Source organism: Danio rerio, chromosome 6 (genome assembly GCF_052040795.2).
Source record: "Danio rerio strain M-AB ecotype USA chromosome 6, GRCz13ab, whole genome shotgun sequence".
Taxonomy (NCBI): domain Eukaryota; kingdom Metazoa; phylum Chordata; class Actinopteri; order Cypriniformes; family Danionidae; genus Danio; species Danio rerio.
The window spans coordinates 41,370,639-41,391,118 of record NC_141026.1 but is presented as its reverse complement, the minus strand read 5'-3'; the positions used below and the strand labels follow the sequence as shown (position 1 = coordinate 41,391,118).

Here is a 20,480-nt window from a genome sequence, read left to right as displayed (position 1 = left end):
TTTCCACCAATCAGCTGATGTTTGGTGTGCGGTTTGGACTGGAGCAATATGGCTGCCGTCGCGTCAATGGTATCTGGATGCTGCACACTGGTGGTTGATGAGGAGATTCACCCAAAAATGTGTAAAGCGATTTGAGTGTCCAAAAAAAGCGCTATATAAGCGAGGCAGTGGCGCAGTAGGTAGTGCTGTCGCCTTAAAGCAAGAAGGTCGCTGGGTCGCTGGTTTGAACCTCGGGTCAGTTGGCGTGTCTGTGTGGAGTTTGCACGTTCTCCCTGCCTTCTTGTTGGTTTCCTCCGGGTGCTCTGGTTTCCCCCACAGTCCAAAGACATGTGGTACAGGTGAATTGGGTAGGCTAAATTGTCTGTAGTGTATGAGTGTGTGGGTAAATGTCTGTGTGGATGTTTCCCAGAGATGGGTTGTGGCTGGAAGGGCATCCGCTGCGTAAAAACTTGCTGGATAAGATGGTGGTTCATTTCACTGTGGCGACCCCAGATTAATAAAGGGATAAACCGACAAGAAAATGAATGAATGTTAGTGTAATAACTTTATCATAATTAACTAATTAATCATATTTAAGTCAAGGATGTCATCTTAATATGTGGTTTGCTTATTGCTAAAATCTACATTACATTTTACTTTATCTTTATATTTCTCACTTACAGAGTGTATTTCTCACTTGTTAGATTTTGACAAAAGCACCATCTCAAACTTCAGTGTGTGTTCTCATCATTTTGACAGGCTGCGGTTCTCATGTGTTCCACAGCGGCCCCGTGAGTCTAAAACGTAACACTACATTGCTTATCATGTTCTCAGCGGGTCCAATAGAACTCATTTTCGTGGATGATGGGTGGTAATTACAACACGCTTTCCAATAAGCGCACGTTTTGAACATGACTGACGTTTTGAACATCCAATAAGGTGTCCGCTTTTAACAACGTTGTCCAATCCACGTTCCCTAGAGCGCTCTGCCATGCACCAAATAACAAATCATTTGACAACGCTTGTTTGCGATATGAGAGAACTATGGCTTCCTCCTTGATTAAGTGGTTAAGAGGATTATATGTGTTTTTCTTAACATGTCTCCTGTCTGTCTTTGCCTTTTTGAATCTAGAAGAATTAAACGAAATGAAATATGGCATACAGATTCTCCCCGATCCTGTTATCATGGGACAGGTAGGATTGTGGGATGCAGCTAGCTGGGGATGTTTGTTTGATACAAACAAACAGCTGTTAGCTTTAAGCACAGCATGGCACATTTGCCATTAACAACTACGTGTTTCGGTGTCTAATAGTCGAATATAGGATAGTAAAACAATAGCTAAATTAAAGAATGGTAAATTAGCTGTGACAGGTTATTAGCATAACGTTAGTTGGACTGTGCCTCCACAGGTATGCTACAGATTGTGCCTGATTGTAAATACAATATGACTTTAATATATATGTTGAAAATGAGCATGGTGAAGTTACATTTTTGATTGTGTTGTAAACTGTTGCACCTCTCCCTAGTTCTGCTTTTCTAATTTTGACTTTCTATTCCTGTTTTCAGATGGAAGATGTAATGTTGGTCTCTAACAAATACAAGCAGCTGTATGAGTGTCGTTTACCAGCTCAGGCAGTGCGTTTCCATCAGGACCCGGTGTCAGAGCCTGATGTGCAGGGTTACAGCGGCCCCGGGGTCCCTGAGCTCCTCAAGCCCATGCAGACGGCAGCATGTCTGATTAAGGTAGTTTCTGTCACAGTCACTCGCACACTAAATATACACAAGCTCTGAATATACTCATCCACAGGCACAGATCTAGATAGATATTAGAAGTTGTGTAGTCTGGAGTGGTGGATGAAGCACACAAATTAAAAATAATAATAAAATATGACTCCAATAAAAGTTTGAAAGTGCTTTTGATGTAGTTTAGTCTTAAAATGAACATATTATTACTAAGTACTGGCTGCTGAATGTTTATTTTACAAGAAACATTTTTTTTGATTACTAATATTCTTTTAATGTATATTACGGTGGCAGAGAGAGCTTGATGTGCTGCAGTTTAAGAAAACAAAAGGAATTACAAAAAACCGCCAGTAAATTAAGAAAAATATCTTCATCTATTTGACAGCACACATGGTGCAAATCCCCACAACGCAAACACATTAAAAATGTGCTTCATTTTCACAAAACACAAACGATTTACGAAAACCTGCTGCATTCTCTCTCAACGCAATACATCAGAACACAATGGAAATGTTTCAGGTGGACCCATGAATGTGACAGGCGCTTCTGTGCCATGCCTATTGCTCATTGAAATTGTAGGTGATTGTTGAAAGGTGAGTTCTCTTGGTTTGTTTATTGGAACATCCTGATTCCCTTGTCTTTAGTAGTTATTATCCTAAATAGCCAAAACCTAAATATCCAGGTCTCTCATGATTTAGATCCCCTTGAAACATTTCCGTTGTGTTACGAGGCTATTTGAATGCGTTGTAAGAAAATGCAGCACATTTTATTAATTTGTTTGTGTTGTGAGAATGCAATGTTTTTTTAAAAATGTGTTTCCGTTGTGAGGATTTGCGTCACATGTGCTGTCAAACGGATGAACATCTGTTCCTAATTAATTACCATTTTTTGTAATTGCATGTGCTTTCTTAAAATTGCACCATGTTAAGCTCTCTCGGCCATTATAGTATAATGTTCTATAAAAATTATTTGATAATCATAATGCAAGTGTGCAGCCAATAATAAAATACAGCATATATTCCTGCATATTAAAACAACTATACAAAAATGGTCTAAATTCCCATTTACGCCAACAACGATAACTATTGTATAATCATGAGATATAGTTTTATAAAACTTCTGAAAAAAATTAACATATTGACAGCCAAAGCTCAAGAATTCAAAGCAGAAGCTGACAAAAACTGAAGTGCGTGTTTAAAGTAAACTCCATTAACTAGAATAAATTATATTTTAATTTACAGTTGAGTCAGTCTTAAAGCATCTTCCATTCAGACTTGAGAATTGTCCACTTCAGTTAAAAATAAATGGTTCAGTGCGATTTGCAAATTGAATATAAATAAATATAACACATTTTTTAACAAATATAAGGGTGTAAAAAGTCAAATATTATGCTTTGCAGTTAAGCAAAAGATTCCCATAATAAAATACCCCAATAAAGTGCAGGTACTTAAAGAGTCTCAAAAATAAAAATTTACTCACCCTCGTGTGGTTTCAAACAAAATAAAAACATTGTTAAGAAAGTTTGCAACCAGCAACATCTGACTTTCATGGTAAGAAAACCAAATACTATGGAAATGAATGGTTCCAGCTTTTTTCTAAATATCTTATTTTGTGTTTATCAGAAGAAAGTCAAACATGATTGGAACAAGTGAAGAGTGGGTAATTGATGACAGAATTTTCTGTTTTGTGTAAAAGTTTGTAGTAATAAAGTAAAAACTGTTCTCTCTGATCATATTCTCTCAATCAAAAATGTTGTTTTGAAAAAAAAGCACATTTGGAGTGGCTATGTAGAGTATGTGTAAATTAAGACGTAATAAATGATGTACATTTATAGTCATTTTAGGTCATGTTAAAATGATAAACTACATGTCGCTGTGATCTGAAGCTTGTTCATGTTTTGTTTGCAGACCAAAGACTGGTGGACCTATGAGTTCTGCTACGGCCAGCACATCAGACAATACCACTTAGAAGGCAGGTTAAATCTTTTATCTAATGTGTCTTGGATAAATTGAGTTTTACATGGTCTAAAAAATATATATGCACTGCCTGTATAAACATGTTTTTTATTAGTAGATGGAAAGGAATTTAGAGAATTTAGGACAGAAGCCTTTCAGGAAAATGCACTGCCTATAAATATATACTATTAAATATTTCAAGATGTTTGAAATGTGTTCCCTATATGTGATCGCAGATTCGGAGATCAAGGGAGATGTACTGTTTTTGGGATATTATGATACAGAGTTTGACTGGACGAATGAAACTGCAAAGGTAAGGTCAGGTTTGTTAATCTTGATTTGCTTGTCCTAATAAAATGTCTGTAAATGTTGTCAATTCAAATTAGGAATTCTGATACTAGCAGTAAATATTTTTTATTAACCACTTTTATGTTAACAAGTCTGTAGTTATCTTCTATATATTTTGTAGTTACAAAATTAAAATCTTGTTGATCTTTTTTTTTCAGGCATCTAAGCAGCATAAGCTGAAGAGGTATCACAGTCAGTCATATGTCAATGGCTCAAAATGTGACTTAAACGGCAGTCCCAGAGAGACGGAAGTCAGAGTAAGATACTAAGTGCCATATTCCAGACTATAGAGAAAAATAATGAAGAAAGAGTATTATTGAAGTCAGTCTAATGGCTAACAATAAACAATAAGGACACTAGTTAACTGTTGTGACTAGTCTTCTTAATTCTGCTGCTGTATGCACACACACTGTAGAATACCTTCACTATACAGATGTTGAGCTCATTAGACCTCAAGTAATGCATATATATATATATATATATATATATATATATATATATATATATATATATATATATATATATATATATATATATATATATACATATATATACATACATATATACATACATACATACATACATACATACATACACACACACAATTTAAGGTTAGATAGATCCTTAAATGGATCAATCCTAGGTAGATCAAATTGAGGCTAGATAGATCTGTCCTTTACAACAAGCACATGCAATAATCTCAGATCTGATTCACAAACTTGTTTGAAGAACCAAATCAGCCAGAGACCAGTTATCATGATTAAAAGATCCAGGATCTGTCAGATTATCTTTGTTTAAGCGAGGTACAAAGAACGGACCCCAGTAGTTTACATCAGCAACATAGAATTGTATTTTAATCTAATGGCAATGATAATCTATATATGTATATTGTGTTTTTAACAGTTTGTGTGTGAGGAAGGCTCTACTGACTTCATTTCACGGGTGGATGAACCCCAGTCTTGCCGCTACGTCTTGACAGTCCACACCTCTCGCACGTGCCAGCATCCCCTTCTGCGCCCACCGTCCACTGCCAAACCACAAGGCATTGTGTGCCAACCTGCTCTCAGTGCCCAGCAGTACATGGACTACGTCAAGGCTCAAGTCTGTAAGTATGAGAGGTGATGATTTTTTTTACTTTACATCAAGGCACTGTAATTTAGGGATCGATTGGTGAAAATATCCAATGTTACAAATGATTTTGCTGTGATTCTGTTAACATGACATTAATTAGCTACACTTAATTTGCTGTTTATATGGTTGTCAAGAGTCTCCAAAGAATCCTTCACTTTACTGCATGACTGTGAGATGTTGAGGAGGATATATTTTGTGTTTAAAAGATGAGTTAATGCATTTAAAAATCAGTTAATAAATTTAAAAATTGTATTATTTTTTTATTATATCAATAATATATCAATTAAAATAATTAATCATGTTTTTGTATTTGTATACTGTTTAATTACTTTTTAACAGGTAAAATCAAACTGATCGAAATTAAAGATATTATTTATATATTTTATATTTTTGTTGTATGGTTTTTCTTCCGCCTTGATTGTGTTTATTAATTGTCTCTGTATTTTTTGTAATTTTGATTTTATTTATTTTAATTTATACAAAACAAAAAGTAAAATATATCTTAGGAAATTTACCAGAAAAAAAATGTATTATATTGTTTGAGTTGATGTTATTTCATCAAGTAACAGCATTAATTTTGTGCTAGTGGTTTTAACTAGCTATAACCCTGCTCACCCAGGAGAGATGACCTATATGCTGTCAAATGTTAATTACACTACTATTACAATAACAGGATATGGATTGCTATGGCAGCGCATTAAGCCCAGTCTATTGTGACTCCGTTCATTATTCAACAGTTGTTGCTTTCACCTTTTACACATACAGTGCTGTATACTTACTTGCATAGAAACCTTCAGAATCATAATCAGATATTTTTATTCACAATTTCTTTCCTTATCACTCATTACACTATTCATAAAAATGCCCTCGCTGCCAAGTTCTGTCCTATTAGATTAGATCTCCGGAGATGCAATCAGCCTACATTTAATTGTACTCTGTTCTCCAATTGATTCATTATTTTTAGCACCTAGACATCTGTCGTTGCCTCTCTCTCTGTCTCAGCTGACACCAAACGTAAAGTGGAGCAGATCTCAGAGGAGCTCAGAAACCTGGATGAAATTCTGTCCAAGGATGACAAGAACAAAGGTGTGCTGGATGACAGAACAGATGAGGAACCTGCAGTTAGCTCTGATGAGCCTCCAGTTTCCAAGGCCCAAAAAAAAGGTCAGCATTCAGACTGTGATTTGATTTCTTTATACTTGTATGACTGGGTTAGTTTTAAGGCCATCTACAACACCCTCAAAATCAGTCTTGAGTTTTTCAACCTCAATCCTGCAGTTATAGTTCAATGCACTGGGTGGTGCTGTGTAAAGGAAATATAAAACTGAGTTGGTGAGAAGTGATATATACAGGGGCGCTGCTGTTCAGTACAGGCCCTATGACAACTTTGTAGAATTGTACAACTTTGTACATGGTTACTAATAGTAACTCTAGGGCCCCCAAAACGGCGTGGGTCCTTGGAATGGTCCTAACTTTTCCCCCTAGCAGCGCCCGTGGTTATATGTTTTGTTTTCATGACCAGTTTTTAAGGAGACGCTGCTAATAAATAGTGTAAAAAATATTGGCATCACCACACTTTTTTTAGTTATTTGATTGTTTATATATGATTAAACAAGCAAATAAGGCATAATTTAAACAAATATGCACTGTTTTGCATAGATTTCTAACACAAAAATTAGAACATTGAAGGAAATCAGCTTCAGAATTCTTCTTCTTCTTCTTCTCTCTCTATTTTATTTTTACATTAGATTAATAGATTTTTACCAAGGGGATTTTGGATATGTCTTTCCATCAGATATTGTTTTGAACAGACAGACACATTAGAGTAATATATCTTTTTGTCAAGTGAGATTTGGGTATGTTTTTGTCATTAGATATTGCTGCAAACAGACAGAAAAAAATCGCATTGTTTTTTTTAGATTAGAGCACAGGGAGTCAATGGGCAAAAACAAAATTTTAGGCCTTTTTACTGTCCAATTTTAACTCCCTAATCAGGGAAAGAAAACTAAAGCAGCACATTCATTTACATGATCTTTTATTAATAGAAAATCTATTTACAAAAGTAACTGGGCCATTAGAAAAAATCCTTATAGTGTTTAGCCCTGTAGAAGTATAAAACTTCAATCTCAATGGTCTTAAAGTCTTACATTTGTCTTGGAAGTCTGCAAAAACCCTGACAATAGATTTTTACCAATTTTACAGATTTTTATGATTTTCTTCATCAAATATTACTGTGAACAGACAGAAAATGTCTTAAAATTCAAAAACAACGTTTTAGGCTTTATGAAGTCTTAAATTCACTAAAATATTGTGCTGTTGGTCTTAAATCATTTTAAAACAGTTAAATCTCCCCAATCAGTTCAATTACCATTACTCCATCTTAAAACATTTTTATTGCAAAGAGATGCAATTCACAATGACAGTTAGACGTTTTTACAGCAAATTCGCCTAATTAAATTACTTAATCAGGGGGAAAAACGAAAGCAACACATCCATTTACATGACCTTTTGTTAATGGAAAAACTATTTACAGAAGTAACTGGGCCATTAGAAAAAAAGTATAAAATTTCAGTCTTAATGGTCATAAAGTTTTAGCCTGCAGAGACCCAGAGAGCAATAGAATTTTACCAAGGGGATTTTAGTCCGTCTTGTCATCAGAAATTACTGTGAACAGACAGTAAAAATATTCCTCTGTGAAAAGCCTTAAAAATACATATTATAGTTAAAATCTTTATACAATGCGGCAAAAGAAGCACTTTGAAGTCTATTTTGCATGTTTTCTTTTCATTAGACTGGAAAAAAAAAACACTTTCTGAACAACCAAAATTGCTAAATTGGGGTGCATGTTAACATGTTTTTCCTGTTTCTCGACAAAGTCTAAGAATATTAAAATATGATTGACGCATGTGGCTGCAAAACCTCTTTGGGTCACCAATGTATATGTTTATCATATTAGTTTTTGACCTACTAACTACAAAATGAATTAAAATGGCAATCTCTGACATTGTATTACAGTATTTATTTTCACATCTTTTTATAAAACATTCAGGTGTGTCGTCTTGTGCATGTATAGTTTGTAGCTTTTTTGTTTATTATTTCAGTCTTGCTTTTACATTCTTGTTCTCTTCTTTAAGCTGTCTCTTTAGCAGCTTCCATGCAGCCTTCAAACAAATATCTGTGTATGTGTGATATAACAGAGGGTGAAGTTGCTGAGAAGTCGACGAGTGAAGAGCCAGAGGACAAAGACTTCTGGGAAGGAGTTACCAAACCAGCACACACAAAGCCAAGCACACCTGACACAGAGGTACAAACTGTCTGGAAATGAACATAATGTGAACCAGACATCTTCATAGTGAGATTTGGTCATTTACTTCATTTTACAACTCTCTTACAGACCCCTCAGGAGCCACAGGACAACCAATTACATGAAAATGATTGTAAGACAATTATTTTAATTAAACATAAAGTAACTATGTTGCATAAGAAGTTTTTTTTTCTTGAATCAAAAATGTAGCATCAGTTTTATTTAGTTTATTAATGAGTACCATACACAACCAGAATTACAGTATCTATGAAGCTAAAATTGGTCTTGATTTAAGGGTGATAAATTTATAGATGTTATGTAACAAGTAAAGCTGTGCTGTACAATCAAAACTTTATTTTTAACAATTTGTAAAATTTCTGCCATGAAACTATGCGCAAGCAGGCTGATTGGTTACCTAATCTGCCCCTGCGTCATGAGTTGAAATGCTCTGCGTCATTTTACGCTGTCAAGCTGCTGCATGTTTTTGGAGACCCTCTTCCACCCCAGCTCCACCTGTGTTTGGATCTGCTATGGCACAGGTGTCAAACTCAGTTCCAAAAGGGCCGCAGCTCTGCACAATTTAGTTCCAACCCTAATTAAACACACCTGATCAAACTAATTGAGTCCTTCAGGCTTGTTTGAAACCTGCAGGTAAGTGTGTTGGAGCAGGGTTGGAACTAAACTGTGCAGGGCTTCGGCCCTCCAGGAATCGAGTTTGACACCCCTGTGCTATGGAGTTTTTATGCATAATATGTTTGCAGCAGCCGCATGTTATTTTCTCAGACGACATGTATGTGCATATGCTGGCTGTAGCAGGTCTCAGTACTTGCTCTGCCATAATTATCAAAGCAGCAGCAGTGTAGCAGATCTTTACTGCCAGGACCAAAAACATCAGCATTGCCATATACATAATTAATCCCATACTAAATCCAGAGAGTTTTTATGACAAATTTATTCAGGGGCTAAATGATTTTGCTATTTTGGCAACTATTATTGTAGATATTTTGCTTTACTTTATGCATGATTTAATCAAAAAACATATCTAATTACTTTTTAATTTATTTGTTTAATTATTTGTTTTGTATTAAATCTAAGTATAAACATTAAATCAATAATAAAGAAATAATAGTATTGTTTGTAAAGTATTTCATAATGTTTAAGCAGTAAAATGATATAATTTTTCTCTCATTTGGCTTGGTGAGTGTTTAGGCCCTAAATATCTCGCATATTATATTTAATATAAAAGTCCAAATCAGTGATCTCATAAGTGAACTGTCTAAAAAGACTAGATGTTGTGTCCTTAAATCACTTTCTTTGTCCTCATTTCCTTTTTCTGTTCAGTATTTGGAGAGGAAAAGTTTAACTTTAAAATCATCACAGACCCCGCAGACCTCATGAAGTTTGTACAACACCTCAGAGAGAGCAACGAAAAGGTTTGTATTTTTAACAAAGTCTAACTTATCAGCCAAATTTTCCTCTAGCCATTTCCAAATCTTGCCAGTTGCCATTGCATGATGTTTTTAAAAATTTTCAGCTACAACCTATTTTAAAAGGGCTCCCATTTTACCCCTTTTACAAGATGTAAGAAGTCATTGGTGTCTCCAGAATATGTCTGTAAAGTTTCAGCTCAAAATACCCAACATGTTCTGTTTTAAACATGCTCTGTTTTAAACATGCTCTGTTTTAAAAAAAATTAAAACTTGTTAAACTCATTCTTGAGATACAACTGATCACAGAGAGCTGAATGTATCTTTTAATCCCAGTTTCTTTGCAAATCCTATTCTGTGGACATGTGTAGATCCACATAACTACAAAGACATGTTAATATGCTCCTGTCAGTCAATACGGTGGGCAGGGAAAACCGCACTCCTGCTCCTCAAAATCACTGGGATTTGTATCCTGTTTTGTAATATGACTGTGGACACACTATTTCTGTACCTACACACAGTTCTGTCTAAACAGTTTCCAAAAGTCGATTTTGCGTCCAAGGTGTCCTTTCAAGACACTGTCAAGTAAAGAGTCACTACCCATTAAAAACATGTGTTGTTCAAACTTTAATTTCTGTTTTGTATGTTCAGAACAGGAAAGCTGAGCTGGAAAAAGAAAACCAGCAAGCATCTCAGAAGAGGAAGGAGAAGGAGGAAAAAATAGAGGAGAAAACAGCAGAGGTGGAGGTGGAAGTTGAGGATGTAGATGAAGATGAAACATTGCTTCAGGAGTTTGAGGATGAGATGCAAGATCTATCCGTTCCCTCGTCCAAGATAGAAGAAATAAAAGAAGAGATGCAGAAAGAGTTTGACAACATCATAGAGGAAGTACGAGTTGATACTCTTAACACCTTTGTATGTATTATGCCTTCAGTTAAATATTTGTCAGTGAACATTGTCTTATTGTGTTTTAATCTTCTAGGCTCAGCAGGAGTTAGAAAATGAAGGCCTTAAGGGTGAGTTTGATCGTTCTCAGGCTACGCAAACTCTAGAAAATACACTAGGGAAACTTCTGGACCGTCTTGAAGACAAGACTGAACATAAGAGTCAAGCAGAAACAGAACAAAATGCAGAAATGGATAAAAGCACACATTCACCGCATAAAACAGAGGGAGGCTCTTCTTCTGGCAACCCAAATCTGGTTCCCAAAACACCAGGTAAATATAGAGACCTCAGAGGGGAAACAGGTGCATGAGCGAACAGATGGTAGAATGGATGGCTCATTAAAATGTCTCTAACTTTCATCTGTGCACCCCAAGCATTCATAGAATCTGCTTATGAGCTTATTATACTATACATATATAGTATAATGTCTGTGTGTGCATGGCTTGTATTTTTGCATTATACAGTGGCTCAAAAAAGTAGTCATCAACAAACAACTGATGCTAGACCATTTCAATTAATGGCAAATAATTTTTTCTAACTGATTTCAAAGAGAAATTATTAAGTATTAATTATGCCTGTCATGATATCTGCTTTTCTGTTGTACGATTTACACTATCTGACAAAAGTCGTGTTGCCTATCCAAGTTTTAGGAACAACAAATAACAACTTGACTTCTAGTTGATTGTTTAGTATCAGAAGTGGCTTATATGAAAGGCAAAGGCCTCTAAATTACGCTTATTTTACCAAAATATGATCATGACTTGATTTTTAATTATTTAATTAGGACAGTAAGGTCTGACTTTGCTTAGACAAAAGTCTTGTCACTTAACAGAAATAATGTACAGTATAGAATAAAGTCATGGTGCAGTGAAAAAAGAATTAAAATAGTGTATGACTGCCATGAGCTTGCAGGACTGCACTGACACAAGTCATTTGGAATGGTAAAGAAAGCGTTCCTGCAGGACTCCCGGGTCATCAAGATTCTTTGGATCCATCTTCAATGCCTCCTTCATCATCTTACCCCAGACATGCTCAATGTTCATGTCTGGTGACTGGGCTGGCCAATCCTGGAGCATCTTGACCTTCTTTGCTTTCAGGAACTTTGATGTGGAGGCTGAAGTATGAGGAGCGCTATCCTGCTGAAGAATTTGCCCTCTCCTCTAGTTTTCAATAAAATTGGCAGCACAAATGTCTTGATACCTCAGGCTGTTGATGTTGCCATCCACTTTGCAGATCTCTTGCACGCCCAATACTGAATTTAACCCCAAACCATGATTTTTCCTTCGCCAAACTTGTCTGATTTCTATGAAAATATTGGGTCCATGCAGGTTCCAATAGGTCTTCTGCAGTATTTGTGATGATAGAGATGCAGTTCAACAGAAAAATCTATCCTCTGCTACTTTTCCAAATGATAAACTAGAAGTCAAGTTTATATTTGTTGCTCTTACAACTGGAAAGGATGACAAGGTGCTGTAGGGCAAAATATATTGCGAAACTATATTGTAATTTTAAGATCATTTTATGCCACTCATTATATAATCCCAGAATGACAGTATAATATTATTGCAATGCAAGTACACTCTTCCAAAGAAAACATCATATTTTATTTTTAGGAATATTTTATTTAATTACAGACATTTTAATAATGAGGCATTGCGATCAGAATGGAATGTGAAAACGTGTTTCCTAAACAATTAAATAATAGTAAATGTTAACAAAATGTGCAATGCAAAAAGTAACAGAGGCTGTGATATCTGCTACCAGATTTCTTTTCATTTGTCAGACACCAAATAATTTATAGTTAATACTATAGTGTTTTTAACTATACTGACACTGAAACCTTCAATACAGATCGAGAGGTTGGGCAAACAGCTAAAATGTTGCTAGTTTTTATGTATGAGCCATATATATTGCATCACCAAAAATTATTGACGTCAAGTCTATGTATTGATTATAGTGACGAGCCAAGTATTAATAATTTTTTTTATTGTAATTTTTTATGATACACTGCTATTTGAAGGTTTGGGATTGGCTTGATTTAGGGTTTTGAAAGGATATCTTGCTTATCAAGGCTTTGTTTATTTAATTAAAATACAATAAAAAACAGAACAGTCTGTTTTAGTATGTATTTAATTAAATATAATTTATTTCTGGAGTTTGAATTGAATTGCCACATGACAAATGAGAAATTGGTTACTCAAGAAACAATTATTATTATTATTATTATCAGTTTCAAAAATAGTTGTGCTGCTTTAAAGGCATAGTTCTACCAAAAAATGTTTAGTAGTTGGCTACCAGTTTCCAGCATTCTTCAAAATGTCTTCCTTTGTGCATTTCAGAAAAAAAATTATACATTTTTAAACCACTTGAGAAAAAGTAAATGATGACAGATATTTTCATTTTACTTAACTGCCTCTTTAAAACAAAATCTTTTGTAATATTTTTTAAAGTATTTTGATTCATTCCTACTGACCTCTATGGAAGCCCGTTCTGGCCACTGAATAAAGAATGAGTTCAATGAAAAAAAATATATAAAGTAATAATTCTGAGTTAAGTCAAAATTCTGAGTTATTAAGTCAGAATTGCGAGTTTTTAAGTCAGAATTCAGAGTTATTAAGTCAGAATTCAGAGTTAAGTCAGAAAGGTGAGTTATAAAGTCAGAATTGCGAGTTATAAAGTCAGAATAGCGAGTTAAGTCAGGATTGTGAGTTGTTAAGTCAGAATTCAGAGTTATTGAGTCAGAATTGTGAGTTTTTAAGTCAGAATAAACAATAAAAAGTTGGATATAGGCTTTATGTTTTGATTATGAGCTAATGTGCATGCATCTTTAACACTGCATTTATGGTCAGTTGGCATAACAGGAAACGCAATTATAATTCGCAATTCTGACTTAAATACTCAGGATTGTGACTATAACTCAGAATTCTGACTATAATTCGGAGTTGCGACTTTATAACTCAGAATTGCGACTTTATAACTCAGAATTGCGACTTTATAACTCAGAATTCTGACTTTATAATTTTTTTTTATTATTAGTATTTTTTTTTTATTCAGTGGCAGGAATGGGCTTCCATAGACCTCAACCTATTCAATAGTAGTGTATTTTTGTTTACTTATTTTCAATGATCAGCAGTCAAAATACTTTTTAGATGCCACTGTATAAACGATGTTCATGATGAAATCACTGTCACCGCTGTTTTTAATTCTACACATTGCCATACTGCTGTGCAACTCTGTCTTTTGATGTAATACAAAGTGGGCAGGGGGATTTTATTTTGCGATGTACTCGCGGTAACCCTACCCTTCCCTCTGTCTCACATCACCCAAGCGGACAGCAGCGGCGGCGGCGAGCAGGTAAAAGTCAGGGTGACTAAGTATAAGGTGGGCGGAGGTGTGGCTGCAGGAGCGGTTACCGGGGGCAACGATGATGGTGATGATGATGAGGGGGGTGTGAAGGTGCAGGAACTGGGCGAGGGCGACCCCCAGTGGCAGCAGATTCATGAAGTGGTCAAAGAGCAGCTAGAGAGAGCCGGCATCAAGGCCGAAGGTAGGCCAGAACACACACACACAAATCTAAAGTATGCTTATTTCCCTGTGTGTGTGTGTCTTTGTGAGTGGAGCAAAAACTTTTATCTTTCATTCTCAAAACCTTAAACTATTCTTTTTAATCTGGGATTTGGGATGAGTAACTTGTTTTTTTAATGACATCTTTTTGTTTTTCTTCACTTTGACTCTTCTGTTATTCAAGATCAGGGTACTTTTCAATTTAAAAGGGCCTTTGTCCCAAAAATTAATATTATATCTCCATTTTTTTCATCCTTGAAAGGTTCCAAGAGTTTCTTTCTTTCTGTTGAGCACAAATGAAGATATTCTGGCTTCGGTGGCAACCAGTTTTGTACATTTTTTCAGAGTATCTTCTTTTATATTCAACAGTAAGTAACTGGTGATTTAAATACCCATGTTTTTTGATGAAGTATACTTTTTAAGCGATCTTCTCAAATACCGGTGCGGTGACTTTGTTCCCTTGATGCTGGCTTTCAAAAGAGGTCTTAAGAATAGCTTTGAAAGAAAACATCATAGGATTAGCACACAATCATTTTGTCAGTAGGAACCCGGGTGGCTGTGCTACCAGTTTAACTGGTTTTGGATTGGACTTGATGTTCATGCTGACAGAATGTGAAGATTTAGGAGCTTGACTGCACTTCATTTGTCTTTCCTTCAGCTCTTCATTGCATGCATCATTTCTGTGACTGCTTCCTTTCATTCTTTCTTTTAACTGTGTGTATGGGAATGAAAATAATAATTGTTTCTTTATTTAGTATGACTGTGTTTGTGAAAGTACAGTTGTCTAAATAAATGTATGCAAATGAAAAAAAGGATTTAGGATTTCTGACATGTTTTTCAGGAAAGATCGAGGTGAAGATTTTAACCCGTAAAACAGCCGAAGAAGCAGGAGACCAGTGGCTCTCTGAGGAGGATACGAAATCATTTAGAGAGCTTCTCATCAACCTTCTGGTATGAATTTAAACAGAGATAAACAAGCCATCACCTGTAGGATGCAAAAGGATCTTATTGGGCCTTGAGGCTAAAGCAAACCCAAGGGTCCCCTTTATGTAATAATATGATGATGTAATATTTTTTTCTTTATTATTTAATTTATTTTTATATTATTATTATTATTATTGTTGTTGTTGTTGTTGTTGTTAAAAATGTGTTCATTATTTCTTTTTCTTGTTGTTGCTATTAGTATATTATTAATGTTGAAAAAATAAGTGTTATAGTAATAATAATATAATGTAATAATATTTTTCCTTATTAATTGGATTTTTAAATATTATTATTATTATTATATTATTATATTATTATTATTATTATAAATTCATTATTTTATATTATTATTAATAGTATGTAGAAACAATAATAAATGTTGTAGTTGTAATAATATTTTTTATCAATTTATTTTATTTTATGTTGTTGTTGTTGTTATACATTTTATTTTATAAATTTTGTTATAAACTATTATTATTAATGTAGAAATAAGTGTTGTAGTAGAAGTAATAATAATAATAATAATATAATGTTTATTTTTCTTTGTTTATTTAATTTGTTTTATATTATTATGGTAAATTTGTTTATTATTTTATTTTGTTGTTGTTGTTGCTATTAGTATATTATTTATGTAAAAATAATAAATATTGTTGTAATAATAATATAAACTTTTTTTTCCTTATTAATTGATTTATTTTTATATTATTGTTATAAATTTGTTGATTTATTTCTTGTTGTTATCAATTTAAAAACAATAATAAGTGTAGTAGTAATAGTAATAATATAATGTAGTAATATTTTTCCTTATTAATTAGATTTGTATTGAATTTATAATAGTAATTATCTTATTATTATTTAATGTAATAATATTAAGTTTAATATTAATATACATATACTGTAGTAATAATAATAAATGTAATTTGCATGGAGTCTAAATTGCATAATGCTTAAAAAAATACTGCTTTATTTAGTCAGCATAAACAGCCACTAATATCTACTTGCACTTGCAGTATTTAAATAGAGGCAGATGCTATTTACACTGTGTACAAATATGTGCTACTATATTTATTTTATGCAAATAGCCTCTGCCTAAATAAATTGGTGTTCTCTTTCTTTGTAGACAGGAGGAACAGAGGAGGTGTACAAAGAGCAGAAAAGACAGCAAGAGTTGGAAAACAATTACAAATTTGTCTGGGGAGAAAAGCAGGATGAGAGTCAGTCCACAGGAAACAGTGATTCTGACGAAGCAGACTTTTGAGCCTTTTCCTCATCTCTCAAGCACTGTTATTTTGAAGAAGGCCAGCCAGCATTCTCTGAACTATAAGCCTGGTAATCACTTTACAGTGTGCGTCGCAACCAAACTGCCCTCTCAGACCATTCGAGTTCATGTTTAAAAACTTTTGAGGGCTTCAATCCACTGCCGGGAATTTTTTCTGTATGAGCGTCTGTGAGTTGTTTGTAGCTTGTCAGAATATTATGTGGTCGCTTCTTTGAACAAATATACAAATGCACTTCACCTTTGAGTTGTGTTGTGCTTCATGTCAGTGTGTGACAAAGCCCTTCCTTCCTCCTCTTTCACCTCCAGACAAACATCAGTTAGTCTGCAGGCAATCTCTATGCCAACATTTTCTCATCAGTGGACAAACAGTGATGTTCTTTTGGATTGCCTTTCAATGGCAGGGAAATATGGATACATGCAGAGCTGTTTTTAGGGATTGAGTGTGGTGATGGTCAGAATCCCTTCACCTTAAATCAAATTTTTTTTTTGTCTTGCATGTCATGCAAAACAACCTAACAAACCCAGAGCCTCTGACCTATAAGCAAATAATTCAATGTATGGTTGCTGTTTAGTCATAGATTAACATTTCGCCAAAAATAAAGAACATCTAATTACCAGAATTAAAATAGAAGTGCTCAGGGGTAGCTTAAATAATGTGTCTGTGCTCTTTGGATGAGGGATTCATCATAATAAAGCAGCAAAAATCAGTCCAAGGCGCTCAAAAAATTTGGAAACAATTTTAAAAAGCATTTATTGACATGGCTATTCCTTAAAACTGTGGCTACACATGAAAATAACTGTCTTCATCAGGCTAACTGTTTTTAAGGAATAGCCATGTTAATAAAGGATTTTTAATATTTTTCCACATTTTTGGAGTGCCTTAGACTGATTTTTAACATTTGAGTACCCTTTACACACAAGCGTCTTGTATATGAAGATGTTTTGAAAATTGATGGTAACGAAAAACATATGGGCCCCTATTGCGAAGCTGATACAGAGTTGGAGCAAATAGAGTGTGAGTAAATAATGACAGCATTTCATTCTTGGGTGAACTGTCCCTTTAAGACATGTTTAGGTGGTTTATTTATGTTCAGCCAGACTTCAAATGAATTATGTCTTATTTAAAACACAAAAACCACTGCCAGGCGTTGAGAATCTACTGCTTTTTGCTGCTTCTTTCATGTCCCTAGCAGATAAGGGCTGTTTTTGTTGTTGTAAATGTTTGGAATGATCATCATACTTTGGTTGATTGTAAAAAAAAAAAAGAAAAAAAAAAGAAAACTGAGCATTTGATTAGATTTTTTTTGTATAAATTAAGGCAACTGCCATTGCTAATGTCTCATGCACAATTTTTTAAGGGGGAATTAAATTGGTATAAGCTGCTGTAAGAAATTACAGTGAATATTTCTTTTTTTTTTTTTAACTGTGAGAAAGCATTGAAATAATGTTCACAAGCACTCTGTAAAAGCACCTAGGGTTGACAAAGAGGTAAAAAAATATATATAAGATTGTGCCTTGGGCCAATACATTTTTGCAGGTCTTGTTTGTCTAAATAACTGGAACATTGACGGGTGTGATCGACACATTTTAGTGACTCAGTACTTCTGAAGGAGAAACGAATCTTCATCCTGTCGAAACTACATTAGTTGGATGGAAGATAATTGTACAATAATATGTACAATATGCTGTGGTCTACTAAAATTGCATTTGATTCACAGTTTTGAATACGCTGATAGCAGTTAAGAGTCACAGTATAAAAGAATGGCTTATTGTCACATATTTAACATCTTGTTGTCTTCAGAGCACTGATACTAAATCCACTATTTGATTGTCAGTAATATAGGTTGAAATATCTGATATAAATACCAATAAAATTACACATCTTAAATTAGACCATATAAAATTAGATATGCAATTAATTTAAGAATTACACTGCAGATGAACATGGTATGCAAGCTGATTAACTAGATTAAAAGTTTCAAACATCTTTTGTATTAAACGTTGTCTAGATTGTTTTGTCTAAATATGAAAATCAGTCATTGTTTAATTGAATTTGCACTATTTCTATAATTCTGTACACTTAATTCAATTAGTGCTTCCCACAATAATTACTGTTCTAAAGCAGCTTTACAAAAGGACATAATTACAATCAAATTAAGTATAGGTTACAGTACAATCAAATAAAGGTAATTTTATAGAGGGTGTTTCAGAGTTTAGAAGCCATAAATCGACCTCCTTTAGTAGACTTTGCTATTCTGGGTACTACCAGAAGGCCCGAGCTTTGAGTACACTGGAAGAAGTAAGGCTCAATAGTCTTGTTTACACAGTTAAAGGTTTTTACAGAAGGGATTTTTTTATCACTCATAACTCTGAAAATAGTAAAAACTTTCTAAACCTCTGCAAAAATGTAGCTGTTTGTTTTTTCTGTTGATATCAGCATTCTCTGATATCAATAAAACTGCTCCATAAACTGGAGATTTATGGCAGTGCAGGAGGGATAAAGTCATATTGAAAAAAACAGAACATGTTAAGTGCTGTGAAAGGAATTCTGGATGTTTTCATTCCACTTGTATGAAAAAAGGCCTAAAATCTCAAAACTGACAGGTGCATAAAAAAACTTTAAAGTGTTAAGCAATAAATACGCATTAAAGGACGCCTATGATGAAAATTATCTTTTGTAAGCTGTTTGAACAGAACTGTGTGTAAGTATAGCGTGTCCACAGTCATATTGGGGTGATATAAACACAAAGTTTTTTTTTTTATTATTATTCCAAATCCCTCCCACCACAATGTGATGTAGGGGTGCCTTTTTCCCCTGCCCACCGAATTGAGTGACACCCGTAAAGCAAACGAGATTAAAAGATCTGTTCAGCTCTCTGTGATCATCAATCATCATCAAATGTGATCAAGAATAAGTTTTACAAGTTAAAAATGTTTTATAACAGTGCATGTTTTTAATGAATTACAGCAATTTTACTGTCTTCACATTATCACCACAGTACGCATGTCAGTACAATTATAAAAGAAGACATTAACATAGCGGATATCCACACAGCAGTGGATTTTAACCTGTATACTTTCACATTTGCATGCAAAAACAATGCAAAGTTAAGCGCACGCACTGTGCGTGTATGTCTGTTTGTGTACACATGAACTTTGTAACTACATTGTGTGTGACTCATCGTTTTTATCGACTCATTAACTCCACAGCAAATACATCAAATACATCAAATAATCATTGGTAAAGTTCTTACTGTATGAGATCTGCTTCCTTTATGTCTGTCACTGTGCTGTTCATCTGACTCAGCTGAGGCAGAGATTGAGGCACACTCTGACAGGCACATTGGAACTGTGGGCGGGGAGAACCAACATTAAAGGCACAGGCAACAATAACAGCTACATTGTGTTTAGTGCAGAAAATTCAACATTTTGGAGACGCAAAAGACTTAACTTAAATCTTGAAAAAGTAGTAAAATAGATGCCCATTAAAATACAAACGGCTATTGTTGACAGTTTTCAAAAATATTAATTGTTTCGTGTTATCAAATTAATTTTGTTCAGTTGTCTAACGCATTTGGTAGGTAAACAACACAAATTGGCTGTTTCAATCAACATTTTCAGTAAATATCAAGCTAGACTAGGCGTAGTTGATGTCAAGCACAAGAAACTTGCAAACTTCTCTTGGCGTGATTCATTTGGCTCAGTGCCTTCGCTCACTGGAATGTGCTCACGGTTGGATACATGTGGGCCAATCAGAACACGTCTGTTATGACTGACAGGCAAATTGTCCAATCGAACGCGCTTCCGCGTGTCTCGTATT

At 34.4% G+C, this 20,480-nt stretch overlaps 1 protein-coding gene across 2 annotated transcripts; it reads left to right on the top strand.

The window, feature by feature from the left end:
- Nucleotides 1-993: 993 nt before the first annotated feature.
- On the top strand, nucleotides 994-16,897 carry os9 (OS9 endoplasmic reticulum lectin). 2 transcript variants are annotated; one of them, NM_001075108.1, is given in 15 exon segments: nucleotides 1,054-1,173; nucleotides 1,547-1,723; nucleotides 3,631-3,694; nucleotides 3,915-3,991; nucleotides 4,185-4,283; nucleotides 4,930-5,131; nucleotides 6,160-6,321; nucleotides 8,355-8,461; nucleotides 8,552-8,594; nucleotides 9,803-9,894; nucleotides 10,540-10,776; nucleotides 10,871-11,105; nucleotides 14,162-14,380; nucleotides 15,239-15,348; nucleotides 16,502-16,897. In NM_001075108.1, coding segments are annotated over 15 exon segments (2,010 nt in total). In that variant the 5' UTR covers nucleotides 1,054-1,125; the 3' UTR covers nucleotides 16,640-16,897.
- The last annotated feature ends 3,583 nt before the right edge of the window (nucleotides 16,898-20,480 follow it).

Bases quoted from the DNA above. Each gene is read 5' to 3' on its own strand.
- os9 (XM_087255611.1), top strand. From the start codon at position 1,024: ATGGCTTCCTCCTTGATTAAGTGGTTAAGAGGATTATATGTGTTTTTC. The intron at 1,724-3,630 runs GTAGTTTCTGTC...TTTTGTTTGCAG, and splicing joins CGGCAGCATGTCTGATTAAG to ACCAAAGACTGGTGGACCTA. The intron at 3,695-3,914 runs GCAGGTTAAATC...ATGTGATCGCAG, and splicing joins CAGACAATACCACTTAGAAG to ATTCGGAGATCAAGGGAGAT.